The sequence below is a fragment of the Tiliqua scincoides genome, chromosome 4, assembly GCF_035046505.1.
Source record: "Tiliqua scincoides isolate rTilSci1 chromosome 4, rTilSci1.hap2, whole genome shotgun sequence".
In the NCBI taxonomy this organism is placed as follows: Eukaryota; Metazoa; Chordata; class Lepidosauria; order Squamata; family Scincidae; genus Tiliqua; species Tiliqua scincoides.
The window spans coordinates 59401217-59428059 of record NC_089824.1 but is presented as its reverse complement, the minus strand read 5'-3'; the positions used below and the strand labels follow the sequence as shown (position 1 = coordinate 59428059).

The 26843-nt window shown below is 42.5% G+C and overlaps 1 protein-coding gene across 1 annotated transcript in view; it reads right to left on the bottom strand.

The window, feature by feature from the left end:
* The window catches only part of PTPRM (protein tyrosine phosphatase receptor type M), a 544564-nt gene that overhangs the window by 52091 nt on the left and 465630 nt on the right, over window positions 1-26843 (bottom strand). Inside the window, exons 21-22 of the mRNA XM_066626178.1 lie at window positions 18395-18471; window positions 9321-9357 (exon numbers count right to left, since the gene is read on the bottom strand). Coding sequence (XP_066482275.1) covers window positions 9321-9357; window positions 18395-18471 — 114 coding nt within the window. The remainder of the gene's footprint in view (window positions 1-9320; window positions 9358-18394; window positions 18472-26843) is intronic.

The following is a 26843-nucleotide window of genomic DNA, read 5'->3' as shown; positions in this document are numbered from 1 at the left end:
CTCATCATCAACACAGTCATCAACACAGGTGACTCAAGAGTAAACAAGTCAGCAAAAAACACGTGTTTTTGCTACTCTGACTTGAATCACCTGACTCGAGTTCCGGTCCCTGCTAAGAGCACAGTATGATTCAGATTTGCTTAGAAGTAAATCTGTGTTCACTGTGTTCACTGTGTTCACTGTGTTCACTGTGTTTCACTGTGTTCATTGGGGCTTACTTCCAGGAAAGTATGCACAAGTGCACAGAGCAGATACTGCACATTAAACACATATAACTATTAACTGAGCAAGGGCAGTTACTTACCACTTATGAAAAAATTACAAGAAAATGTATTTAGAAGGCATTGAATTTGTTAGCATTGCAGCACAATTGGACATAGAACTTTGTGCAGTCTCTGCCTCATTTTACTGGAAGACATTGCATATTTTTATAAAGTTTTTTAAAATTCATTTTTTGCTTTACAATACACTTGCAAAGGCAAATAAATGAACCATTTTAATTGTGTAGCCTGGATACATGTATATGTTCCAGCAACCTTAAAATAAGAACACGTGTGCTGGAATAAGATTAAGGAGCTGCAGAGGTAATCTCTATAAAGCCTTAATCTCAAATTGAGATTCTCAATAGCAACTGCCCATGGATGAACATGTAAGCATATATAAAAAAACAAGACTGAGCCAATAAGCTTCAAACTTGCCTGTGACAGAGACAAGTTTTGCATTTCTCTTATAGCAGAAATGAACATAAGAACAGCCCCACTGGATCAGGCCCATCTAGTCCAGCTTCCTGTATCTCACAGCGGCCCACCAAATGCCCCAGGGAGCACACCAGATAACGAGAGACCTGAATCCTGGTGCCCTCCCTTGCATCTGGCATTCTGACATAGCCCATTTCTAAAATCAGGAGATTGCACATACACATCATGGTTTGTAACCCGTAATGGATTTTTCCTCCAGAAACTTTCCAATCCCCTTTTAAAGGCACCCAGGTGGTTTTCTTAAAACAGACAGAGTCTAGTTAACAAAGAGAATGGATCATAAAGAAATAAAGGTTATGAAAGTATTCATGGATTCAGAGTTGTTCAGATTTTTTAAAGCTGTATTTTAGAGGAAGGAGACAAATATTTAGCCAATTATACAAAACCCTTTCTCCCTCAAGAAATTCGAAGACAAGAAGTATTTTCAGAACTGCTAAATTTTCATTAGCTTGTTGAATCCTAACTTAACTCAAGTTGAATTCTATATAACAGCATAATGCAGAAGCCCTGGATCTATTACTTACTTGTCCATTCTAATTTGTCTTTGTTTTTCCCTTCTCTTTTAAAGAAATGTATTTTTTTAAATGGAATGTAAAGAAGGGTTGTCACCTGATTAAAGAAACTCACAATACAGTCCTATGTGTGTTTACTAAGAAGTAAGTCAAGTCAAGACTATGTTCAGTGGGGTTTACTCCCAGATAACTCCCACTGGGGCTTACTCCCAGGTAACTAAGGCACAGGACTGTGGCCTTAGTTCATCACATGATTCTTAATTCATTAACGGATTATATCTGCATACATTTGCATAGCTCTGAAGAGGAAAAAACAGTGTGTGTGGCAAACAAAGGAAAGTTTATGCGGGAGCAAAAATGCAAGCTATCTTCCCTGAGTCCTCCTCTTTGCAATAGTATTCTATGTCCTGGAAAGCCACTCCTGAGGGTTGTTAGACCCTTTGAAATGGTGCAGGATGTGGTCCAGGGGGCAAGGGGGAATTCAATTAAACTAGGTGGAGGCTCTTCTCGTGAGTAGAAGGATTGATCAACACTACTCTGTCAATGGGGAAGAGAAGATTGACTGAGAAGAAGAGAATCATGGATTTTCCAGACTCAGCAGTATTGCAAATACCCAAATTTGAGAGCCCCATCTCAAGAGAATAACCACGTTCTGATCAGCAGACAATGAAGGAGAACTTGGGCAGGATCTAGAAAAATGTCTGGAACAAACTCAGGTGGATTCCACTAAACTGTGCAATGGATTGGCAGTGTCTACAGAAGTGTCTACATGAAGAGGCCTGAAGCCTTTAACCCTGCAGACTGCACCTTATTGCAGGGCAACCAATGCCTTGTAATATGTAATCTGGGCCTATGTATGCAGTATGCTATATGCAACATGCAGATTTTCTATTTCAGTTCTAAGAACCTGCTCTGATAAAAACTTAAAGTGAACAATTCAAAACAATCATTTTGTTTTAAACAGGGTTACCGGATACAATGGGGAACAGAGTGCCTATACCAGGGACGTCAAACTCCTTTCATACCGAGGGACAAATGGCATTCAGGATGCCTGCTGAGGGCCAGAAATGATGTCATTAGGCAGGAAGTGATGTCATTAAACAATTCATAACCAAAAATTAGTACTTTTTCTCACTTAGGAATTCATTAACTTCAAATGACAGAAGAGAAAACACGCAAATCTTTATCGTATTTCAAGATATGGGAGAGCCCAATTTTTGTGGGGGCTCCTTTTAGCAGTAACACCTCAGCACTGTTCAGCAACTGAGAGCCTGAGGACTGGATAAAAAGCTTCCACGGGCCACATCTGGCCCCCAGGCCTTATGTTTGACACCCCTATCACCTTTGTAGAGAAGAGGGAATTTTGGCAGGGACAGCTCAACATGGAAGGGTTTAAAAAGATGCACCTGCCAAATTCTCTCTTCTATACAATGCTTAAAGATATAGGCACTCTGTTCCCCCTTTGTATCTAGTAACACTAAAAAGTTTTAAATATGAAGTCAATATGGGTATTTGTATTTTGAACTGCCTTATTGAAATATCCTTGCAATATGGCAATAAGCAAAGAAACAGTGAAAGCAAATAAAAGGGTTTATTATAGTGGCACACTTGTGTTGCCGCAGTTAATGCTGTGTAAACACCTTCATTAGAAATACGTATATTATAAGGAGCTTATAAATGACATGAAGAGATTTCCCCAGGGTTAAAATATGATCGGTTTCTTAGAGTTAGAGAGAAACTGTAAACGGTTTCTTTGTTTTAAAGCTAAAGGCAAACTGAAGGAGTAAAACTGCCTGGTTGCATATGCTGATTTAGAATCTGTTCTTAAAATATTTTATTAGGCCTAATATAATAGTTTAGGCCTTAAGCACATCAAACATAATTACTGCTCCTAGTCATACTTGGATGACTCCTTTAATGTCTGCATATATTGTTCTGTGGCTTTGTTCTCTGTACTGGGCAGTTAGGGTGCTCTCGGAAATATGGTACATGGTGTGTATTCAAGGGCCAAGTTCTACAACGCTGTACAGTATACATACAAAGCCTCTTGGAGGGAAAGGTAAAATACAGGTTGAGCCTACTTATCCACGGATTTTTGATCCATGGATTTGGCTCAATACAGGTCCTCTGGACCTGTGTTGAGCCACATTTGACCCAACCTGACACCTCCGGAGGCTCTTTTGAGGCCTGTAGACACTGCGGGCAGCCTCCACAGGCCTGAGAATGGCCTCTGGAGGTCCTAGAAGGGCACTTCCAGTTTTAGCCGAAAACTGAAAGTGCCCTTCTAGGACCTCCAGAGACCTTTCTGAGGCCCCCAAAAGTATTGGAAGGCGACTTCCGGTTTCACCTTCCAATGCTTTTGGGGGGCCTTTGTGAGGCCCTTGAAGGCCGTGCGCATACTTCCTGGGCATCAGAAAGACCCCCTGAAAGCATCAGAAGGCAAAACTGCAAGTCACCTTCCGACGCTTTAGGGGTCCTTTCTGAGGTCCACCTATAGTCACAGTGCATCACTGTGTAGAAATGAACATATGCTGAATTGGTCATTTATTTAATACTGAGAAACTTTAGACGCATGAGAAGGCTATATTAAACAGAAATCGAGGCAATTTATATGCTCTGGGGATAGAAAATACCTGAAGTATGGTCACGATAGACCATTGCAACTCCCCTTAAAAGCCCTATACTGCTCTGGGCCAGGGTATCTTAGAGATCGCCTACTCCTGTACAATCTGGTTCGTCCTCTTAGGTAATCAGAGAAGGCCTTTTTACAAGTGCCGCCACCTAGGGAGGTACGTGGGGCGGCAGCAAGAAGTAGGGCCTTCTCAGTAGTGGCACCAACGCTATGGAATTCCCTTCCCCTTGACTTAAGAACTGCTCCCTCTCTTGTAACTTTCCGGCGAGGCCTGAAGACCCTTCTGTTTAGACAAGCCTTCTGAGTTCCTGGCCTTTTTAACATCTTTTAACATCTCTTAACATTTTTTAACATCTGTTCACAGGCCTGATCCTTTTCTAATTTGCTGTCCTATGCTCTTACCTGACTAGTTTTATCTGACTACTGTTTTTATGATATGTTTTTATCTGCTTTTAAATTATGTTTTTAACTGTTTTAACCTTTGTTTTATAAGCCGCCTTGAGTCCCTTCGGGGAGAAAGGCGGGGTAAAAATAAAGTATAATAATAATAATAATAATAATAATAATAATAATAATAATAATAATAATAAGTATAAAAGGAAACTAAGTTAGAGAGAGCTATCGGTCACATTTGGATATGACCACAAAGGATGAATTTTGAATAATCTCAGCTGCCCATATAAATACTGAAATCTTCCATGATTTTGCTATTTACTGAATGATGTTCACTGACTATGTACAGTATGGAATCAGAAACAAACACCAGCAAATCAGACAGTTGTATAACATCACAAATTTTTGCTGTAAAAGGATTTTAAAGAATTATGATCAGCTGGAAAATTACTGGTCACATTTAGTTTGTGCCTGACTGTTCTTTGAATACGATTCATTGCATTGAGAGAACATGGAAATGTTTTACTAAAAAATGACCCAGGTGCTTGCTCTGTGAGTATCTGTGCCAATTACTGGAGATCACCTGAAGTTTTCATTAGTAGCAATTTCAGCCTATTACTACTACTCTATAGAAGAAAAGTAGGTGCTAATTTTCTAGCCCAAATTACAGGTTTTGAATTTATTGCACTGAAAATGCAGTTAGATAGTCTCTTGACACAACATTAGGTGAAACACTTTTTGCTCTTATAACCAGTGCCCTAATCAATATGATTAAGAAGGGACCAAAGGGAGGCTCACTGCCAGGCTCACTTTAGCCCCATAAAGTTAATTCTGGTGCACGTGGAAGACTTAGTAAAAAGCAAGTGATTATGAACCCTCCAGCTTTGTCAAAAGCCAGATTGGTAGCCTCTTGCAAACCAATTACATTTGCCACTATCCAATTATATTTGCCCATTATCACTTGATTTGCTGAATGGAGCTGAAGAAGAGCAATGGGACAATTAAATGGTAATCTCACCATCTCCCTGAGGATTTGGAACTGATTTCTTGAATGATTTTTTTTCTGAACAGTCCAATGTAAACACATACATGCAGAAAGACAGGAAGGAGTTAGATATGTAAAGGTAAGAAGAAGGTGGAGGGACCCCAATTATCATTTGTCTTTGCTGTCCTTGCCCACCTAGCTGCTTCCTTATACAGATGGACAGGTGAGGAGAAGGAAGCAGTGAAGGGGGAGTTGCTTTGGGGTGTCTAGGCAGGGGTGGTGGATCTGCCCCAATTCAAGCAGAACTTCTTGGTAGGGTCACAGGTTTCAAGCCCTAGATCTTATTAGGACCTTAGACACCTCACCAATTTGGAATACATTTGATTTTAAATCAGATGAATTTTCAATGTCAGTGCAGTAATCCTCCAAATTGATCCAATGGACCCATTCAAAATCACTTGGTCGGGGGGTGCACCCATTATCTCTAATAAATACCGCACCCCCAAAATAGACGTAACAGATCATGAAACTTGCTTCAGCTGAATGTCATGAATGCTCAGCTTCCACACATTATTCAAGTAAAGAATCTACTCCTATGGAAGGGAAAAGGTGGTAGAAGTTATAAACCATCTCTCAGTTGTCAGAATTAATCCAGCCGCAGGACTTCAGCATAGAATGCTTTACTAGTATTTAGATTTTAGTAAATATATGTGTTTCTTTCTTTTTCTGGATGGTTATTTGCATTACTGAAGTTCTTTAAACATATATACTTTCTTAAATATGTTGTTATGCAATGTAATAATGACAATAAATTATCACTAGGTGAAAACCACTTTATGACTTTGGTTGAGGCTACATTATCTTACAGAACAAAGAGGGAAATCTCCTTTGGAAAAATAGTCCATTCTTGATTCATTTTCTATGGTAGGATGCAGAAATGTCTCCAGGCTCACAAAGTAAGACTGAGTTCATTTTTGCATGCCGGCAAAGGACAAGGAAATCTTGAATGAGCAACCCAAGGGGGGGGAAAAATCAGTGATGTTTGGAACTGTTGTCAACCACTTGGGAATTAATTCTGATTACTTAAGAATCATCGGGGATACAGGAAAAGGGATCAAATCTCCGTGGACTTTTGATTATGTAAACCCATCTCAGGATTCTGCTTGCAGAAAGGAAAATAATACTTTATATAACTAGCTAAAAGTAGATTGCCAGAAAACCTATTGGGGTTTCCAAGTGGAACGCCTTTCTCTAGTTCAGCAAATTTCAACCTTTTTCATCTCACAGCACACTGACAAGGCACTAAAATTGTCAAGACACACTAACAGTTTTTAAAGGATATATTTTATCATTTAAAAAATGAGTATTAAGATAAAAAAATAACAAACAAAATGCATTGTGCAAGCTTACATGGAATAACACACCCAATCCAAACAACAGCTGCCTGAAGGATGACACGGGTTCTGCCCTCTCTCAAACTTCCCCAATGACCCCACCAATAAAAAACTTTTCCCAAACTCCCACGACACACCAGTGAACCATTCACGGCACACCAATGTGTCACGGCACAGGACTTGAAAACTGCTGCTCTAGGTAGAGAAAAAACCTACACATCCCTCCAAATCCAAGAATGCAACTTAATAAATAAATACATACATACATACATACATACCAAAACTGAAAAACAGAAATTATACAAAATCTCTGAAAATGTGACAGAAAAGAAGACCAGCTGGTGTTGATAACCATATATAGAGATGGGGACACCAATCAGAAAGACCACTCTGGGGCACCTTCCTTATGAGGAAAGGCTACGGCGTTTGGGCCTCTTCAGCCTAGAAAAGAGACGCCTGAGGGGGGACATGATTGAGACATACAAAATTATGCACGGGAAGGAAAGAGTGGATAGGGAGATGTTCTTTACACTTTCACATAACACCAGAACCAGGGGACATCCACTAAAATTGAGTGTTGGGAGAGTTAGAACAGACAAAAGAAAATATTTCTTTACTCAGTGTGTGGTTGGTCTGTGGAACTCCTTGCCGCAGGATGTGGTGATGGCATCTGGCCTGGACGCCTTTAAAAGGGGATTGGACAAGTTTCTGGAGGAAAAATCCATTACGGGTTACAAGCCATGATGTGTATGTACAAACTCCTGATTTTAGAAATGGGCTATGTCAGAATGCCAGATGCAAGGGAGGGCACCAGGATGAGGTCTCTTGTTATCTAGTGCACTCCCTGGGGCATTTGGTGGGCCGTTGTGAGATACAGGAAGCTGAACTAGATGGGCCTAAGGCCTGATCCGGTGGGGATGTTCTTATGTTCTTACGTTCACTCGTGCTGCCACTGATCAAACTTCTGATGGTAGTAGAACCCCTAAGAGAACCCCCTTAAAAGATGGTTCACAAGAGAGACAGATTCATGTGGGAAAACTTGATCCAGATCCCCATATCCTGAGCTATTTAGGGCTTCAAAGGTAACAAGCAACACTTTGAAACATGTCTGGAAACAAACTGGCAACCAGTGCAGTCAGTGCAACAGAGAAGCAGCACGATTGTAAAGCCTTGCCCCTGGCAGAGGTAGTCTCCTTCTCGTTCCTCTTTAGAACAGGAAAAATAATTCAGCTAAGTGTGCTATAACAGGAACCACACGTAATGCAAGGCATCTGCTCTGGTCTGATTATCAAAGAGCCCTCTAATCTTGTTTCCCATACTTAGATCCGCAACTCAGAACATGATGGCTCTTTCCTTATTATATATAATATGGAAGAAGAGATTCTGTTCTTTCAAGTTGGGCAAGTCAACTACATTGCGAAATCAGGGGATTAGTAGCTCCTTTTCAAACAACTCATTTAAGAAATTAAAATAGACTTTCATGATGAAGAACCATTTTTCTTAAATGTGTTGGATCAACACATTGATCTCTTGTACATGTTGGACTTCTGTTTTTCCCCCCTTTTCTTTTAAGTAAAGTGAAAATATAAGAACACAAGAACAGCCCCACTGAATCAGGCCATAGGCCCATCTAGTCCAGCTTCCTGTGTCTCACAGCAGCCCCACCAAATGCAACAGGGAGCACACCTGATAACACGAGACCTGCATCCTGATGCCCTCCCTTGCATTGGCATTCTGACATAGCCCATTTCTAAAATCAGGAGGTTGCACATACACATCATGGCTTGTACCCCGTAATGGATTTTTCCTCCAGAAACTTGCCCAATCCCCTTTTAAAGGCATCCAGGCCAGATGCCGTCACCACATCCTGCGGAAAGGAGTTCCACAGACTGACCACACGCTGAGTAAAGAAATATTTTCTTTTGTCTGTCCTAACCCTCCCAACACTCAATTTTAGTGGATATCCCTGGTTCTGGTGTTATGTGAGAGTGTGTGTAAAGAGCATCTCTCTATCCACTTTATCCTTCCCATGCATAATTTCGTATGTCTCAATCATGTCCCCCCTCAGGGGTCTCTTTTCTAGGCTGAAGAGGTCCAAACGCCGTAGCCTTTCCTCATAAGGAAGGTGTCCCAGCCCAGTAATCATCTTAGTCGCTCTCTTTTGCACCTTTTCCATTTCCACTATGTCTTTTTTGAGATGTGGCGACCAGAACTGGACACAATACTCCAGGTGTGGCCTTACCATCAATTTGTACAACAGCATTATAATATAAGCCGTTTTGTTCTCAATACCTTTTCTAATGATTCCAAGCAAAGAATTGGCCTTCTTTACTGCTGCCGCACATTGGGTTGAAATGTGGTAGAACACTGGTAGAAATTGAGTGGTGGTGCAGGTTTAACTGGATATGGGAAAGGTGCCCCTCTGTGGGTTTTAATCTCACCTATCCCACCTCATTTTTACAGCACTATTCAACAAGGATCAAGATATTTTACTTCTATGATCAATAATGGGATGCTGTAAGAGGGCCAGTGCAAGGAAAGCAAGTGACTGGGTGAAGTATTGGTTAAAGTGCAAACATTCATGAGGTAACAAAAATATGAATATACTGTACATATATAGACAACTATAATGTGAGATGAACTTACCTTGTGTAGCAATATAGTGGTTTGGTCTGTGGTAACCCTGTAACAAATGTTTAAAAAAGTGTTTTGGATCAATCTGTCAAACAGTCCATCACAGGCAGGAGGTGAAAATCATAAACATGAATACACACAAGCTTTTGAATGAGACAATGATTGAGAACATATTAAAGCATGGCTTTGGCAGGAGGTCTGGTCTAGAGGGTAGAGCCTCCATCTGCCTGAAGATAACATCCACAAGGTCGCCAGTTCGAGGCCACCGGCACCGTGCGACCTTGAAGCAGCTGACAAGCTGAAGCCGAGCTATTCCATCTGCTCTGAGCGTGGGAGGATGGAGGCCAGAATGTGAAGCCAGATCGGAATGAAACACCTGAATGTAGTGGTTCTTGAAAGAAAGAACCTTCTTTCAATTGTAAAAATCCCTATTTAATAAGGGATTTAAATAAAGCCTGCCTATGTAAACCGCCTTGAATAAAGTCTTGAATAAAGACCAAGAAAGGCGGTATATAAATACCTGTTATTATTATTATTATTATTATTATTTGAGTAAAGCTGTGATTGGAACACAAGCCAGCACTGACAAGGAGAGTCCCTAAATGATGCGTAATTAGATAAGGGATTCAGCTGTTGTGCTGCTTCTTTTCAATACTCCTATCCACTGCCAATTGCAAATAGCAGGAGCATTTGTTTGCGAAGACCCAGTCACATTTCAGAAATCATCTCTAACACATCTTTAAGCTGTGGAGTATGGCAAGACAGAGCTACTAAGTTTATATATATATATATATATATATATATATATATATATATATATATATATATATATATATATATATATATATATATATATATATATATAACCAAGGCAGTATACCACGTAATGGAAAACTCTCTCCTTGTGGACTGCAGGTCCAACCTTGTTATTCATGGATTTTTTATACACAGATTTGACTCATCACGAATGGCCACTGCAAATGAGAAGGAATGTACAGATCCCTGGAGAAGGGGAAAAATGCACCCCTTTAAAATGCTTTACTGTTGTAGAGATTTTTATCTCAACATGATGAGAAGGGCCCTTTAAATTAAAGGAAAACAGTCCTTTACAGTAGTTAGAGACAGGGCAGCCAGCTGACAATCCATCAAGCATTCTCTCTCTAAGCGACCCCCTCCCTTCCCCCTGAATAGTGAAAGAAAGATAATCCTTTCTAAGGGCCTGGAGAGGGACCCTTGTTGACTGCCGTCTTAATGACTCTATCTTAACATCACAAAGGTCAGCTAGGCTGTTTTTAAATTCCCTGAGCAAAGTGACTTTTTAAAAACCGATTTGCTATAGTGTGATTTTTGCCATCCACATGAGTTCTGGGAACGGAACCCAGCGAATAATGAGACTCAACCTGTAATTTCATATCACCAAGATTATGCCAAGTACTGTTTCTTATGAGAACAGAAGACAGGGGAAGCACAGGAAGGGAGGCCGCCCCACACAGGAAGAAAGGCAATTCATCCCCTAATTCTTCAGCCTTCTGGGTCTATGCCATTTCTGGGGGAGCCACCTAACTCTCTGTAGCAGATTTTTGATTGGCAAATTGGACTGCTGCTCTGGGGAGGCAGTGGAGAAATTCACTTTTGCAAGCCATACACATTAGGATACAAGCCAGTATTTGGAAGTGTCAGTCATAGATGGGCAACCCAATCCTGAGCTGCCTGTGGCGCCCAGGTCCGGTGGCTCCATGGCGGGCTCCCGCCCACGATACTGCGGGAGGCTCCTCAGGAGAAGGGGATGTTCATCCCCTTCCCCTGGGTAAGGGAAGTCGCCCCGCAATGGGGCTACTCAATTTAGCAACAACCTTATGGTCGCTGCTAAAGTGAAGGCACTTGTGTAGGGTGAGCAGCCCTGCCCAAGCACCTTGGATCCTGCGGTGCTCGACTCTGTGGATCCGCCTCTCCCCCACCCCCGACACGTCTCCCCCACACCCCCGGCCATTCCTCCCCCCTCCCCGGAACGCCTCCACCACGCCCCAGGCCAAGCCCCCACCTCCCGTTCCGCAGCCCGGTGGTCTGGGAGACCGCTGAGCCGCAGGACCCAGGTGCCCACCAAGCACCAGCCCAGCGCCAGCACTGGGCTAGCTCCAGTGGGAGCCCAGTGGTAGGCCCCGCAAATGTGCCTTACGGCACATTTGCAACTATGGTCCACGATGTGGAGCCACGCCGTGGACTACAGGATTGGGCTCTTAGTTCCTATACCAGCATTTCAGCAAGTGTGGCAATTAATGTGGAGATCAGTGCTCCCCATGTAATTGGTGCTGTAGTATTGTGGACATACAGGTTCGACATTTTAGATGGTGTTTCACTGCTGCCCTTGCATTTTTATTGCATTTCTGCTTTTCTCGTAATCTGTTTATATAGTGTTTTAATGTTTTATTAATATTATATTGTAATTTTTTAATTGTATTTTTATTTTCTGTACTTCTTGTAAGCCACCTTGGGTCTTCTTAGGGGGAGAAAGGTGGAGTCAAAATATGATAAATAAATAAAAACAATAAATACAAGAAAGTGGTTTTTCAGTGGCTAACGTGGGGCCTTGATAATATATGAATCAGGCCCAAGTCCTTACCTATTGACATTCTTTAGATTCACATGATGCACAACCATAACCTATATTTTGCAATAGTAGAAAAAAATAGTCCATGCATCACTGCACACAATTTTATAAGGATTATATTACACTTGCCTATTAAAGATTATTATATCTACATCCCTTTTGCATTCATTTTGCCATGAGTCTACAGTTAATATAATTAGTGCCTTTGAAGAAGGAAATTTTTGTACAGTTGTAGCTGAAATTGATAGTACTTGCAGTTATAGTCCACTTAAAAGTGATTATTGCTATCAAGCTTAATGAAAAGTGAATTTGAAATATATCAATTATAGTCTGAAATACAACCCAAAATACAGCTGTTCACACTAGAAACCAGTTATTGCCATTAATAACGCAAGAATGCTACTATCAATATACTTCCAATCACATCAAAACAGCTTTAAAATACCCTTTGGAATCATGATTTGCTCACGATTGGGAAAAGTTTACTTTTTTTTTTAAACAAATGTTTTGCAGTGAATTGTTAGTTCAATTGGAACTAGGAAATACAACAGAAAGTAACCTTGTTTCTTTAGAAGGCAAGAGTAATTTAATCATATGCTGGCTGAGCTGTAAATACTAATAACTCACAGATTTTATTTTTTTTGCTATGCTGAATATTGACTTTTATTTGGGTACAGAGAACAATATAATTTGTATTGTACTAGCACTGCTGTTATTAGAGCAGCTTTGTCAAGGCTCCAAACCATACACTCGAACATCCATATAATTATGTGATCTATATTAATTTCAAAGGTATTTTTAAATAATGGTGAAGATATGAGACCATCTAAATGAAGGAAGAAATTTAAAGTAACAGCTCCTAGGCTTGAATCCAACTCCGAGTAGAAGTCTGCCTGTGAAACAGAGCTCTCCTTCATCTGCCTGCCCACTACAGCTACTTGTGCACCCTGAGGGTTGGGAGACCCTAAAGAATAGAAAGAGGTGTAGTGAGGCTGCTTCTACTGATGGATGGGATGTCATCATATGCCCCCCCCCTTGTGCAAATAGAAGGGTATTTTGTGGTCCATTTGGATCCATCTATAAATGAGGAGCTAAGGCAGGTGTACAGACTGAGGCATGTATTGCCCATTAGTTGAAGGCTATCATAAATTGCTTCATGGAGCAAGTCACTTGTGTGTGGTGACTTTTCAGTGGTGATTCTCCATCCCAGTACTAACAGCCAATCCAATGCATAGTGGTATGCAGTGCTTTTTTTGTAAATAAAAAGGTGCAGGAACTCACAACTTGTTAATATTTTATTTATTTATTTATTTATTTATTTATTTATTTTTAAACCATTTTTTACTGGAGAAATAAAATATTTTTTATGTGCTTCCCCCCTAAAGATGAACTTACTTCTGAGTAGACATACATAGGATTGGGCTGTCAATCTCTACATCCCCTTCCCTCTAGCTATTTTTTCTACACACGGGGAAAAATACTGTACAGGTGCACTTGTAGCGTGTAGTATGGCACTACTTCGAGGAGAGGAAGCAGTGAATGGATTCTGAAAAATGGCTTACATGAGTTCCATGTAGTAAAATTACTCTAAGCAACTGTGGGAGTAAGAACAAAAAAGGAATTCTTACACAAGAGGGGTCCTTAGGTGCACATAGAAACAGCTACATTTGCAAACAAGCGATTAAATATGGTTTAATTCAGGTATCAGAATACTCTGTGTCTTTGGGAAGGCACTTGGCATGCAATCGTATGTTCTCTGCTGCCCTGAGCAGCTGCTGTGCATTGCTGGAGAGGAGCTGCAAACGCTGGCTGGCGGAGGACATGCTTGTGGGGGAAGGATGAGGAGGATCTCTGGTAAGGCTGGACAGCATGTTGTACACACATAGAATCCCTTTTCACCTGCCCTTAGCATGTGAAAACGGGTGCAGATATATATCTCTGCCAGGATTAAGAGCCCAATCCTAGGTATGTCTACTCTGAAGTAAGTCTAGTCAATGGAGCTTACTCCCAGGAAAGTGCCTAGGATTGCAGCCCAAGAGCCCAATTCTATGCATGTCTACTCAGAAGTCCACTTTAGTGAATGGAGCTTACTGTGGATAGGATGGCAGCCTCAGGGCCCAATCCTGTGCCTGTCTACTCAGAAGTCAGTCCCACTAGAGGCAGTGGGGCTTCCTCCTAGGAAAGTGTGGAGAGGACTGTAGCCTCAGAGCTCTTTCTCTGCCTGTCTACTCAGGCTGCAAGGCTATGACACTTTCCTGGGAGTAAGCCCCACTGAACACAATGGAACTTACTTCTGAGTAGACATGCTTGGGCTCTCAGGCTGCAAGGCTATGCACCCTTTCCCAGGAGCAAGCCCCATTGAGAACAATGAGACATACTTCTGAGTAGACACGCCTAGGCTCATGCTGCAGATTGGCACGGGGGCTGCACCAGCCAGCTTCCTTCCTCTCCTCCTCTGCCAAGCCAGTACCTGGGTGTTCCGTGGGTGCCGCAGCCTGCCTCCCTGGCTGTCTGTCTGTCTGTCTGTCCTCCTCGGTGTTGGTGCGTGTCCCCTGCACCCTCCACCAGCTTGTAAGCTGCGCTGGAAAGCAGAGCGCGGGGGAGGGGAGGCAGGCTGGGCTCAGGCAAGAGCTTGGAGATGGGGCAGGAAGGGGTTGTTGTGCGGTCAGGCAGGGGCCAGGCGCCCGCCCACCCTGCACCCCCCAGCACCCACCCAGCAAATGCCTCTATTTTGCTCCCCCCCTTCTGGAATGCCTCCAAAGGGGAGGGGCCCCTGCAAAAAGGTGCCGGAACTCCATCCCCCCCGTGTTCCATTAGAAAAAAAGCCCTGGTGGTATGTAAATGTTTGTCCAACTTGCATGGTAAACCAGTGGACACAAATCACTCTCCTCATGGTAACAACTACCCTATGAAGCAATTTAAGGTGGCCTCAGCATGGCATCCAGAACATGTGCCCCCACCCAAAGATACAAAAGAATGATATATTTAGGGTGCAATCCTAACCCCTTATGTCAGTGCTTTCCAGCACTGGCATAGCGATACCAATGGGACATGTGCTGCATCCTGCAGTAGGGTATCACTCACAGAGGCCTCATAAGAACAGCCACACTGGATCAGGCCATAGGCCCATCTAGTCCAGCTTCCTGTATCTCACAGCGGCCCACCAAATGCCCCAGGGAGCACACCAGATAACAAGAGAACTGCATCCTGCTGCCCTCCCTTGCATTGGCATTCTGACAAAGCCCATTTCTAAAATCAGGAGGTTGTACAAACACATCATGGCTTGTAACCCATAATGGCTTTTTCCTCCAGAAACTTTTCCAATCCCCTTTTAAAGGCCAGATGCCAGCACCACATCCTGCGGCAAGGAGTTCCACAGACCGACCACACGCTGAGTAAAGAAATATTTTCTTTTGTCTGTCCTAACCCTCACAACACTCAATTTTAGTGGATGTCCCCTGGTTCTGGTGTTATGTGAGAGTGTAAAGAGCATCTCTCTATTCACTTTATCCTTCCCATGCATAATTTCGTATGTCTCAATCATGTCCCCCCTCAGGCGTCTCTTTTCTAGGCTGAAGAGGCCCAAACGCCGTAGCCTTTCCTCATAAGGAAGGTGTCCCAGTCCAGTAATCATCTTAGTCACTCTCTTTTGCACCTTTTCCATTTCCACTATGTCTTTTTTGAGATGTGGCGACCAGAACTGGACACAATACTCCAGGTATGGCCTTACCATCGATTTGTACAACGGCATTATAATATTAGCCGTTTTGTTCTCAATACCTTTTCTAATGATCCCAAGCATAGAATTGGCCTTCTATACTGCCGCCGCACATTGGGTCGACATTGTCATCGACCTGTCCACCACCACCCCAAGATCTCTCTCCTGATCTGTCACAGACAGCTCAGAACCCATTAGCTTATATGTGAAGTTTTGTTTTTTTGCCCCAATGTGTATGACTCTACACTTACATTGAAACAAATGTGCCATTTTGCTGCCCATTCTGCCAGTTTGGAGAGATCCTTCTGGAGCTCCTCACAATCATGTCTGGTCTTCACCATTCGGAAAAGTTTGGTGTCGTCTGCAAATTTTGCCACCTCACTGCTCACCCCTGTCTCCAGGTCATTTATGAAGAGGTTGAAAAGCCCCAGTCCCAGGACAGATCCTTGGGGCACACCGCTTTTCACCTCTCTCCATTGTGAAAATTGCCCATTGACACCCACTCTCTGTTTCCTGGTCTTCAACCAGGTCTCAATCCAGGAGAGGACCTGCCCTCTAATTCCCTGACTGTGGAGTTTTTTCAGTAGCCTTTGGTGGGGGACTGTGTCTGAAAACCCAGATATATAATGTCCACAGGTTCTCCTGCATCCACATGCTTGTTGACCTTTTCAAAGAATTCTAAAAGGTTCATCCTCAAAGTAAGGGAATATTTGTTTCCTTACCTCGAAGCTTCATTGCCCTTATGTCAGGGCTTGAAAGCACAGTGCTCGAAAGCACTGACATAAGGGGTTAGGGTTGCACCCTTAAACAGTAAAGAGACATAACAGGAAGAAGAGATTAAAAGGAAGAATTATGATTTATCTGCCATTCTGTGATATATGTTCTCTATGGAATACAAATATTCTGATTTCCATTATCTAACTAGTATTTCCCATGTTGCAATAAATGCACCATTTATAAACTTGGCTGACTGCCCTGCTCAGGTGCTGAAAAAGTTTACTGGCTAGAAGACTAATTTTTCCATTCATTTATATTATTTACCAAACTTGTAATAATTCACTCTCCAGAAATAGCTGATTGCGGCATAGCTATCCAGTGACAATTATGGTCCACTCCTAACTGCATGCTATGCCAGCAGAATGTACGTTCCACTGGCATAGCATGCTTTCTGGGTGTTGCAGATAGTGACTCTGCCAGAGTTCACAGCCTGGCCACTGGTAGAAATGGCAGTGATGGACTGCGAATGCCTGTTGCCTCAGGTAAGTCTCTGCAGGGGCCGGAAGGGAGGCGGTGAAGGGGTGGAACGGGGTGGTGATCAGGTGGGGAGTAGGGCAAATAAGACATGGGAAGGGGATGGGTTCGGGAGTAGTGGCACCTGCTGAATCCTCACCCTCTCACCAGGTGATCTAACATCACGGGTCAACGCAGACTTGCACTAGAGACATCAATGGCGAGGGTCCAAGTAGACCTGTTGGGCTGGCATGGACCTCCCTGGGGCAAGGGGACAAATGTTTCCTTACCCTAAGGAGGCCTCCTCACGCCAAAATTCTCCTGGAGTATACGCAGACACCACATTGGTGCTGCTGCCATGTCATATGGGGCGTAACACGGGATTGGGCTGTTAGTTTATCACACAATGCTAGGTAAAGCTTTTTTACATCTGTCTGGCAGTGAATCATGCTGTAGAATAATGACAGGTTACATCCTAAACACTAATGTGCTAGCAATACAAATCTTAGGTTTATACCTGAATGCTAACTTAAAAAGATTTCGTTTAGAGCAGGCCAAGGAACACAACCCCTTAGTGTTGAGACCACTACATAAAAAGAGAGACTGTGTTCATTTTGCAACTGTTCTTGTTGGTTTGTTTTGTTTTTTTCTTTAATTGGAGAAGGATGATCTAAATTTTCTTTTGTCAAAAGGAAATGGCAATATACTGCCTATACAAGGCAGTGGCAATTTTGTCACAAGATGTCACTAATGAGGACAAAAGCAGTGTTGATGACATTAATTATTATAACTATGTTACTCTAAATTACTGAACATTAATATTGTTGCATGAACATGAAAATTACTGAAGTTTTTTTGGGACTTAAAATGGGACTGATCCTGACTTCATTTTCAGTTTTACTTTTGATTTCATTCTCTCATTGCCCCCAAAATGCTGTCTCTTAAAGAATTTATTGTAATGTAGAACATTAAGTTAACATGATGGAGAATGAACAAAGAAGCAGTCTTCAATAATTAAACAGTGTACATATTTAATGAAATGTCTTGCTTGCATTAGAAGTCCTGGTGAACAGATGCAGACTATGCTTTGAAGACTGCTTAAAAGTGCAGAGATGACAAGAGATTGCAAGTCACTGCATTAGGAATTACAGAGTTTTGTCACATTAATATGCAAACAGCTCTCTTTTAAATCTGGAATGGTGCCAAGTTGTTGACAGAAAATGAAAATAACATTTCTTTGGTCCACATAAGCTTCAGGAGGAAAAGGAGCCAGATAACATTACTGGCAATTCTCCACTCCAGAACATGGCGATTTTAGGAAACGACTGATTTAATTCTCTTATTAACAAAGCTTGGGAAGTTTTAATGTCAACTTTAGTATACATACGGGCTCCCTTGACAGTGATTTCTCACGCTATTTAGCAACTGGCATTCTGATCATGTGCCACATCTATGTTAAATAGCCCAAAACCAACTATGTTTTTCTTCAAATAATATTATAACATTAGTTATCTTGATTAATATACGTACATCAATATAATTTCCATTGATGTAGTCGGAGTTTATGTCCCCTTCAACAGTCTGCAGTCTAACTCGAGAATGATCATCTGAAATAGAACACATGAAAATTAAAAAAATGCATTAAATAATTTGTATTCTGCTCCCTATTCATAAAATAACAGTGTCAACGGGTCAGATGTGTATATTAACAGGAACTCTAGATGACCTCCCAAAGATACACTGTAGCTTTATAGTCCTACAACTACTTTAAAAGACAATTTTCAAAAGAAAAAAAAAACCGAGGCAGCAATTACTATCTACTATTTACTGTAGAATTAGGCGATCTGCATTTTTTGAGTTGGTGCTCTTCCTCAGGGGCAGAATAAAATCTGGATCAATATTTCATCCCCAAATCTGTATGATCTTTCCCGTTCAACCCCAAAGCAATCTTTTTAACAGACCTTAAAGTGACTCAGCATGTTAATGAAGACATTGGATCAACATGCCTTTCATGAGAACATAAGAACAATCCCACTGGATCAGGCCATAGGCCCATCTAGTCCAGCTTCCTGTATCTCACAGCGGCCCCACCAAATGCCCCAGGGAGCACACCTGATAACACAAGACCTGCATCCTGGTGCCTTCCCTTGCATCTGACATAGCCCATTTCTAAAATCAGGAGGTTGCACATACACATCATGGCTTGTAACCCATAATGGATTTTTCCTCCAGAAACTTGTCCAATCCCCTTTTAAAGGCATCCAGGCCAGATGCCGTCACCACATCCTGTGGCAAGGAGTTCCACAGACCAACCACACGCTGAGTAAAGAAATATTTTCTTTTGCCTGTCCTAACCCTCCCAACACTCAATTTTAGTGGATGTCCCCTGGTTCTGCTGTTATGTGAGAGTGTAAAGAGCATCTCTTTATCCACTTTATCTTTCCCATGCATAATTTTGTATGTCTCAATCATGTCCTCCCTCAGGGGTCTCTTTTCTAGGCTGAAGAGGCCCAAACGCTGTAGCCTTTCCTCATAAGGAAGGTGCCCCAGCCCAGTAATCATCTTAGTCGCTCTCTTTTGCACCTTTTCCATTTCCACTATGTCCTTTTTGAGATGTGGTGACCAGAACTGGACACAATACTCCAGGTGTGGCCTTACCATCGATTTGTACAATGGCATTATAATATTAGCCGTTTTGTTTTCAATACCTTTTCTAATGATCCCAAGCATAGAATTGGCCTTCTTTACTGCCGCCGCACATTGGGTCGACACTTTCATCGACTTGTCCACCACCACCCCAAGATCTCTCTCCTGAGCTTTCATACATCATACATTTCTTACATCAGCTGCAAAACACCTCTCTTCTTGTCGCATGAACAGAACACCCTTTTGGGTAATCATCTTTCTGTACAGATCATCCTTCGTGGCCCACCACATTCTTATGTCACAGATGACATCTAGAAGTCTACTTGAAAGACCCCTGGACAGGCAGAGTGTGAAAGGAAACTGAAAGAGCTGCTAGTTTTGTAGCTGTTTCATATGACTGAGCTGTTTGTTAGCCATCCATATATAGGGCAAATCCCTGTGTTATGGCTACCATGTGAAAGGCTTCACTGTTACGGCTGCTCCATGTGGTAGACCAAAAGTTTATGTATCACTTGCATTGTAAATGGCCTACACTATATGGAGACTTTCCATGTCACCACCAGCAAAAAAGGAAGGCTTTCAAGCAGCTTCCCACATGGCCACAATGTTGAGTAATTCACCTTTAATACTAGTATTTTAACTGATCTCAGCAATGCAGATTATGAGTGAAGTTAGCAACACCTACTGGTATCGAGCAACATTTTCTATATTCAGCATAGTTTTAAAGATGTACAAAAGTTTCCATTTGGTATCCATCCCTGTTTGCACTGGAAAAGCTCTTACAGTGAAATCCTATGGAAGTCTACTGAGAACCTACAAAGTTTAGTGGGACTTACTCCCAGGTAAGTGTATAGAATTACAGACAAAACTTCTCTCTGTTTTTTTATTTATTTATCACATTTTTATACTGCCCTTCCTCCAAAGAGCTCAGGGCGGTGTACACAACTGCTCCCTTTCTTTTGTCCTCACAATAATCCTGTGAGATAGGTGAGGCTGAGAGAAAGTGACTGGCACAAGGTCACCCAGGAAGCTTCATGGCTGAGGGGGGATTTGAACCTGGATCTTCCAGGTCTAAGTTCACCTCCCAAACCACTACACCACCCTGGCTCTCAAACACCCTGTTTTTGACTTGTGGATGATGTGAAAGCCGATTGTCATGGGGCTAAGAGCAGTTGTGGGGAAGTGCCAGACTAGTTCAGTGCTGTGGCAAGGGCAAAGGCTTAAAATTCTCTCCCCCCCCCCATATTGTGGTTCTGATTCTGATCCCCCATCCCACACATGCTATGTAGTAAACAAAAACAAAGCACACAACTGTCATAATAAGCACATAATAATACGCTTAATGTAACATGCAATTTGGCCCTCACTAGATTTTCCAAACAATTATGACACTTCCATTACGCTGTAAATTGTGGAATCTGTACATTGTGAAGAAGCAGAAGCATGAGCTTGAGAAAAGATAATTTCCTTTAATGCATTCTACTAAGCCACTGATATGATGCAAGACAAAAAATATAAAGCATAAAATAATGACATTCAATCCATGAGAGAGAGAGAGAGAGAGAGAGAGAGATGTCTGTGCCGCTCACAGTTTTTGGTTAAATACCAGTCCTGAAAATCATGTTTGTGCTTTGACAGGTCAATTCACAAGGCAAGATTAGCTCAAGGCTGGTTGGAATGTAGGAAGTTTGTGTGGATAAAAGATAAACAGTGCAAGCTGCAAACTGTTTCTCCTCCACTGGGTGCTCTCCCATAAGTAGGTTTTGCTGGAGAAACTTTTGATGTTTGTACAACCCTCAAGCCTGTGGTATAGAGACTCAGTTATTTAGTCAACAACCCTGCAGAAACTAGCTGACTGTTTGGACTCTGTAAGAAAAATATGAATTAAAATATGTAAATTCCTTTTTTGCTAAAGCAAGCACATATGACTGTGAATGTATTATGGTTGTACTTTCACTCTTTTTAAAAGCCCTATATTTACACAGTTACTTTCCAGAGGAAACCACATTTAAACAAGCATTTCTTTGTTCAAGTTAATCTTTCTTAGTACAAGGGTTTTGTAATTTTGGATAACTACAGTTGGGGCCCAAAATAACTCAAGTTTGATGTCACAAAAGCTTCTTATTTTATGATATTGGAAAAAATGAAAGGTATATGTTTAAAATGCTTGTGAGGGAGCAGCAAGTGAAAATGGTTTTTCCACTGCTGTACACTGGTTTTCTGTTCTGTTGCCAATTTCATGTTGGGGCAACAAAGAGCACAATAATGGTGATATTAACATATTTTACCTCTGTTTAGCTATATCAAAGTCGTTTGACTGCAACACGTTATGGAACAGAGTCATTAAAATGCTGCATTGGGTATTGTTGCAAGTTTATGAACAGGTCTCTTTCTCTGGTTTTGTATAACATGGTGGTAGACAAAATAGCTAAATGCTGTCTGTGGTTTGAATTTGGACATGCACAGAGAAGCAGCTGGGCATCTGATAAACAAGCAGCAAGTGCAGGAGATGTTAGGTATTGGGCAGCCCAATCCTAACTTGCCCTGTAACAGCCTGTCTGAAGGGCTTGTACTATATCCAGCACAAGGCAGGTGCAAGCTGGAGAGCAACCTGGGGTAAGGAGACATTTCCCCCCTCACTTTGTGCCGAGCCCTAGTCACCCCTATAGGGGTTCTTGAATCTGCACCAGTGATTTCGCTGGCACAAATCTGAACAGTCCATGATTGGGCCAGGAATGGGTTTAAGATTTGGCCTGTGCTGCCATGGTCGATCTTGCCTCCCCCCCCCTCAGGCCTAATCCTCTTCCCAGACCATTGTTTCACACCCCCAAATGCCTTTTCCCCACCTTTGTTCCACCCTCCCACCACCTTGTCCAACCCCCCATGCTGGCCTGCTTTAGCCAATGCATACTTACTGGTGCAGGGTCTGGATTCAGCCTCCGGGAACTGGCATGGGTCTCTACGCTGGCCTTCCCAACTCCTGAGGTGCTGTGAACATGCTTTGTAGCACATTTGTAACACTCAGAGGCCAGCACAGGGGGCCTCACTGGTTTATCTCCATTTCAGAATTGCACTCTAAGCTGCTGTTTTTTGATGACCTGATTCAGGCACACTGTCTAGGAATCCGTTCACTTCCAATATGCTCTGCTTATATGTGTGCAAATAAACAGGTATTGCAGGGATGCCATCAGTCTCTACTATTTTCTCTCATTACAAGGAAACACATTCTACAGTTTAGGGATGTGGGTAATATGCCCTTTTCGTAACAATATGATGTGAGTTAAACTTGTTCAGCATGTATGTGTATATTTCTTGAACTAAGGCATAGCCCTGGTTAGAAGAATGGCTGTCACATTCATACACTTTTCATTAGAATAGTCATGACAGTAGAAAAGGGTAGCTTAAAATGCTGCATTGTTAAGAATTCTTTCCTGACCTCTCTTCTTAGATGTGTCTGCTTCTTGCCAGCAAACATTCAATATACCCTTATCCTACCATATCATGTGCTTTATAGTAATTGTACTTGGTGTCAGCTAAAATGTAAATGTCAAAATCCATTACACTGTCTCAGCGTAAGTTTCACTTTGAATCCTATTCTGTAAGGGTCCCCACGTTAAATTGAGAGTTCTCTAGATAAGAGGTTGGTAAACCATCTCAATGCTGTCCTCCTTGCAATCAAGTACATTACGTCTATTCATGTGATGCTCTGAGACAATCTTCAACGGATGAGTACTGTGTGTTCACTGTTTACCTGTCCTCATGGTTCATTAAATCTCTGATCCAAAAGGAAATTGAGTGTAGTGACCAACTGACTTATGGGGAAAAAGTTTATGATTGGCTTTAGGCCACATGAGCTGATGAAGTCACAGAGTGTTTTGATTAAAAAAAACAGTTCTATTGGAATGTCATTAGTTTTGTGGATCAAAAAAAACAACAACAGATATCAAACAACATGGAACAATCATGTGACAAAAACTAGATTTGCATTCTAACTAATGGGAAACTTAATTAAGGCTGCAACACTTACTGGGAAGTAAGTCCCGTTGGTCACAATGGAACTTTGGGTGACCTTGGGCCAGTCACTTTCTCTCAGCCTTACCTATCTCACAAGGTTGTTGTGAGGACAAGAAAGAGGGGAGCAGCTGTGTACACCACCCTGAGCTCTTTGGACGAAGGGCGGTATAAAAATGTGAAAAATAAAATAATAAATAAACTTATTTCTAAGTAGATATACATATAGAACTGCACAGTAAGTCTGTTTTGGAAGAAGCTAAAAGTGAGCAGAAAGTCGATCATCTGCCTCCTTACCTTATAGTTTCTTCAAGTGTCGAAGGGCAGGACTTCTGGTTTGATTTTCAGGGACTGTGCATATGAAAGAGCTGCTTCATTCATGTGGTCCATTTAAATCAAACCAGAAACCCTATACTTCTGCATTTGAATAAACAGTGTGAGGGGCACAGTAAGAAGCTTTTTTTCCTTTTTTACTGTGCAGAGGTGGTGGCTGCAGACCCAAGGCAGCTTTGGACAGCCTTCCAGGTGATGTTTCCCTGGAGTGCTGGTTCTCAAGTGGTTTTCATTTGTTCTAGGAGAAAGTTGTCTGTCCAACGTTTAGCATCTTCCTGGAACACTTGGGTCTGCTGCTGCTGGGGAAAAAGGGCTTTAACTTACTAGAGGTTTTCTGGCCCTCCAGAGGGTGCGGGAAGCGGCCCTCTGCAAGCCTCCCTGTGTTTCCAAACTGCTTTGAAATGTGACCGCGATCAACTTCCGGTTTTGTCGTGAAACCAGAAGGGTTTGTGATTACATTTCAGAGTAGTTTGGAAGTGCAAGAAGGCTTGCAGATGAGCCTGTGGGCTCCCTGCACATAGGACCCCTGGCAAGTTAAAAAATATAGACCTTTCTCCTGGTGGCAGCACAATTGTTGAGGCTTTGTCACCACTGCCACTGTTGCCCCACCCTTTAAGGAGGCAGTGACAGAGCTTCCCTGGCTGGGCCATTGCAATGTTCCAATTTGGGAACCTCTGCTGTAGGGGTTAAATTACAACTGACTTTTCCCAATTTAATCTTCCCATAATGTTAGAAAAGAGATTTCATAAACTATGCTGGGCAGCCCAATCCTGCGCTCCCGTGGCCGTATCCAGCGCACCCACGGCATCCGCGGGCGGCACTTCGGGAGAAGGGGACTTTCATCCCCTTCCCCTGGGTAAGTGAAGTAGCCCCGCAATGGGGCTACTCAATTCGCCGTCAACCAAAAGGTTAGCGGTGAGGAGAGAGCGTTCATGTAGGGTGCCAAGCCCCGCATGAACACTCTAGATCTGGTGGCCACTCCACCAGAACCGCCTCCCTCCCTCCTTGCTCCCTCCCCCCAGTATGCCACCTCTCTGGCCTCCCCCCAGAACACCTCCTCCCCACCCCTGCTTACCTTACTTGGTGGTCTGTGTGACTGTGGGCCTTGGCGGTCTGTGTGACCACTGAGCGGCAGAGGCCGGGGGCCCACCCACTGCTAACCTAGCGCCGGCCAAGCATGGGCACAAGGCGGTAAGCCTTGCAAACGTGCCTTATGGCACGTTTGTAACAGTGCGCGTTGGTGGTAAGCCAGCACATCAAGCCCAGGATTGGGCTCTAAGTCATTTCTGCCCATCATTGCTAATACACAACAAGGATCAAATGCGTACACCTGTCGGTTGGGCAAAAATGGGTTAAGGAGGCAGATACTTCCCCCCTTTTCCATTTTATCAGCTCCAAGTAATGCAGTCATATGGTTTCTCTCAGAATTATTTTTTTGTCTTCAAAGGTAGATTTGACCAAGTTAAAATGTACGTCCAGAGATTTTGTTACTTTCATTTTCACCCAATGTGACATGGTCTTAGTAAGCAGCACTGAAACTGTACCAGGGTTTGCCATGTTCAAATACCAGTATTATTTAGAAGATTTTCTCATTAAAATTAGTTATCTCCCAAGGGGAAGAGCTTTTATCCCACTTTGGGCACAATCCTAACCAATTTCCCAGCACTGACTTAGCCGCAATGCAGATCCAAGGCATAATAACAAATATGCCCTTACCTTGAGGAGGCCCTCTTGACTTGCCTCCTCACTGCAGGATGCAGAGCATGCCACATGAGCACAGCTATGTCAGTGCTGGAAAGTGGGTTAGGATAGTGCTCTTAGTTTTATCTGATGGCAGAGTTAGTTTGGAAGAGGTATTGGTCCTTGTAGGAGGTTCAGAGAGGGGGAGGGCAGGAAGCAGGCCAGAGAGGGTGGATCTCAGCAGTAAAAATGTACGCTAGATCCTATCCCCTATTTTTCCACTCTGCCCTCTTCCTGTCCTCATACATCTGCCAACTACATAGCTGACATGTATCTGAGGAGATTCATAGCTGGCCAGAAGGCCTATCAAGGAGTAAGTAAAATACTTTTTATTTACCAGCAGTTAGCTTTCTGCTTGCCCGCCCCCCCCCCCCCCAGCATACAGCACATGATCCACTGGTGTAGCTGCATACTTCAGCATGGCAGGGAATAGGAATGGGCTGTCAATCACAAGTCAGAAATAAATTTCTTTCCCAATTGTTGACAGGAAAAGAAAGTGATCAGCCTTGCAAAGACCGACTTTATGTGAACAAACAGATATGAATGAGAGTGACTAAAGTCAGCCACATATACCCTAGCATTATCTGAATCTCATGCTGTTTCTTTTTTGCCCCATGTTGTGAATGACTATTGCAACTGTTACAGTGACAATTTTGTTGAGTCCTGTGTTGTGAATGACTATTATGACTGTTACAATGGCCATTAATGGTTGGCCTGCCTTCTGCCTACTCTAATGATTTGTAAGACATGGATTCTGTCATTCATCAATTTATGTATTCAATTCTTCATTTCTGTTATGACCTATAACTAACAGGGAAATAACACTGCACTTGGGCTTGAGAACTGTGGGCTGAAGCTACAGAATGCTAACCACAGGCCTGCACACACAGAGTCGGAAAGGATCTGATGTTAAATTTTGACAAGAAGCTTATAATTCATATTAATCTCAAGTTACTTCTTCTGGGGCACTTCCAGTATCTTCTAACTACGAGCATGAGCAGGGAAATGTATAAGCTGGGAATTTGTTAATTTCATGGCAGTAATGTGACTGACTGTCCATGAACAGGAAATCTGATTTGTGAGTTCCTTTGTTCATGCAAGTTGCTGCTGCAGCATTGTTCATTTCCTTCCTCACACTGTACAATCACTGGCGTTTCTGAAGGGGGACAAAATGCTAAGTTTTTCAAGAGCCTGAAAAACACAGAGGCGATTCCTCTGCTTTGCTCTCCCTGCTCCGAATGGCTCTGAA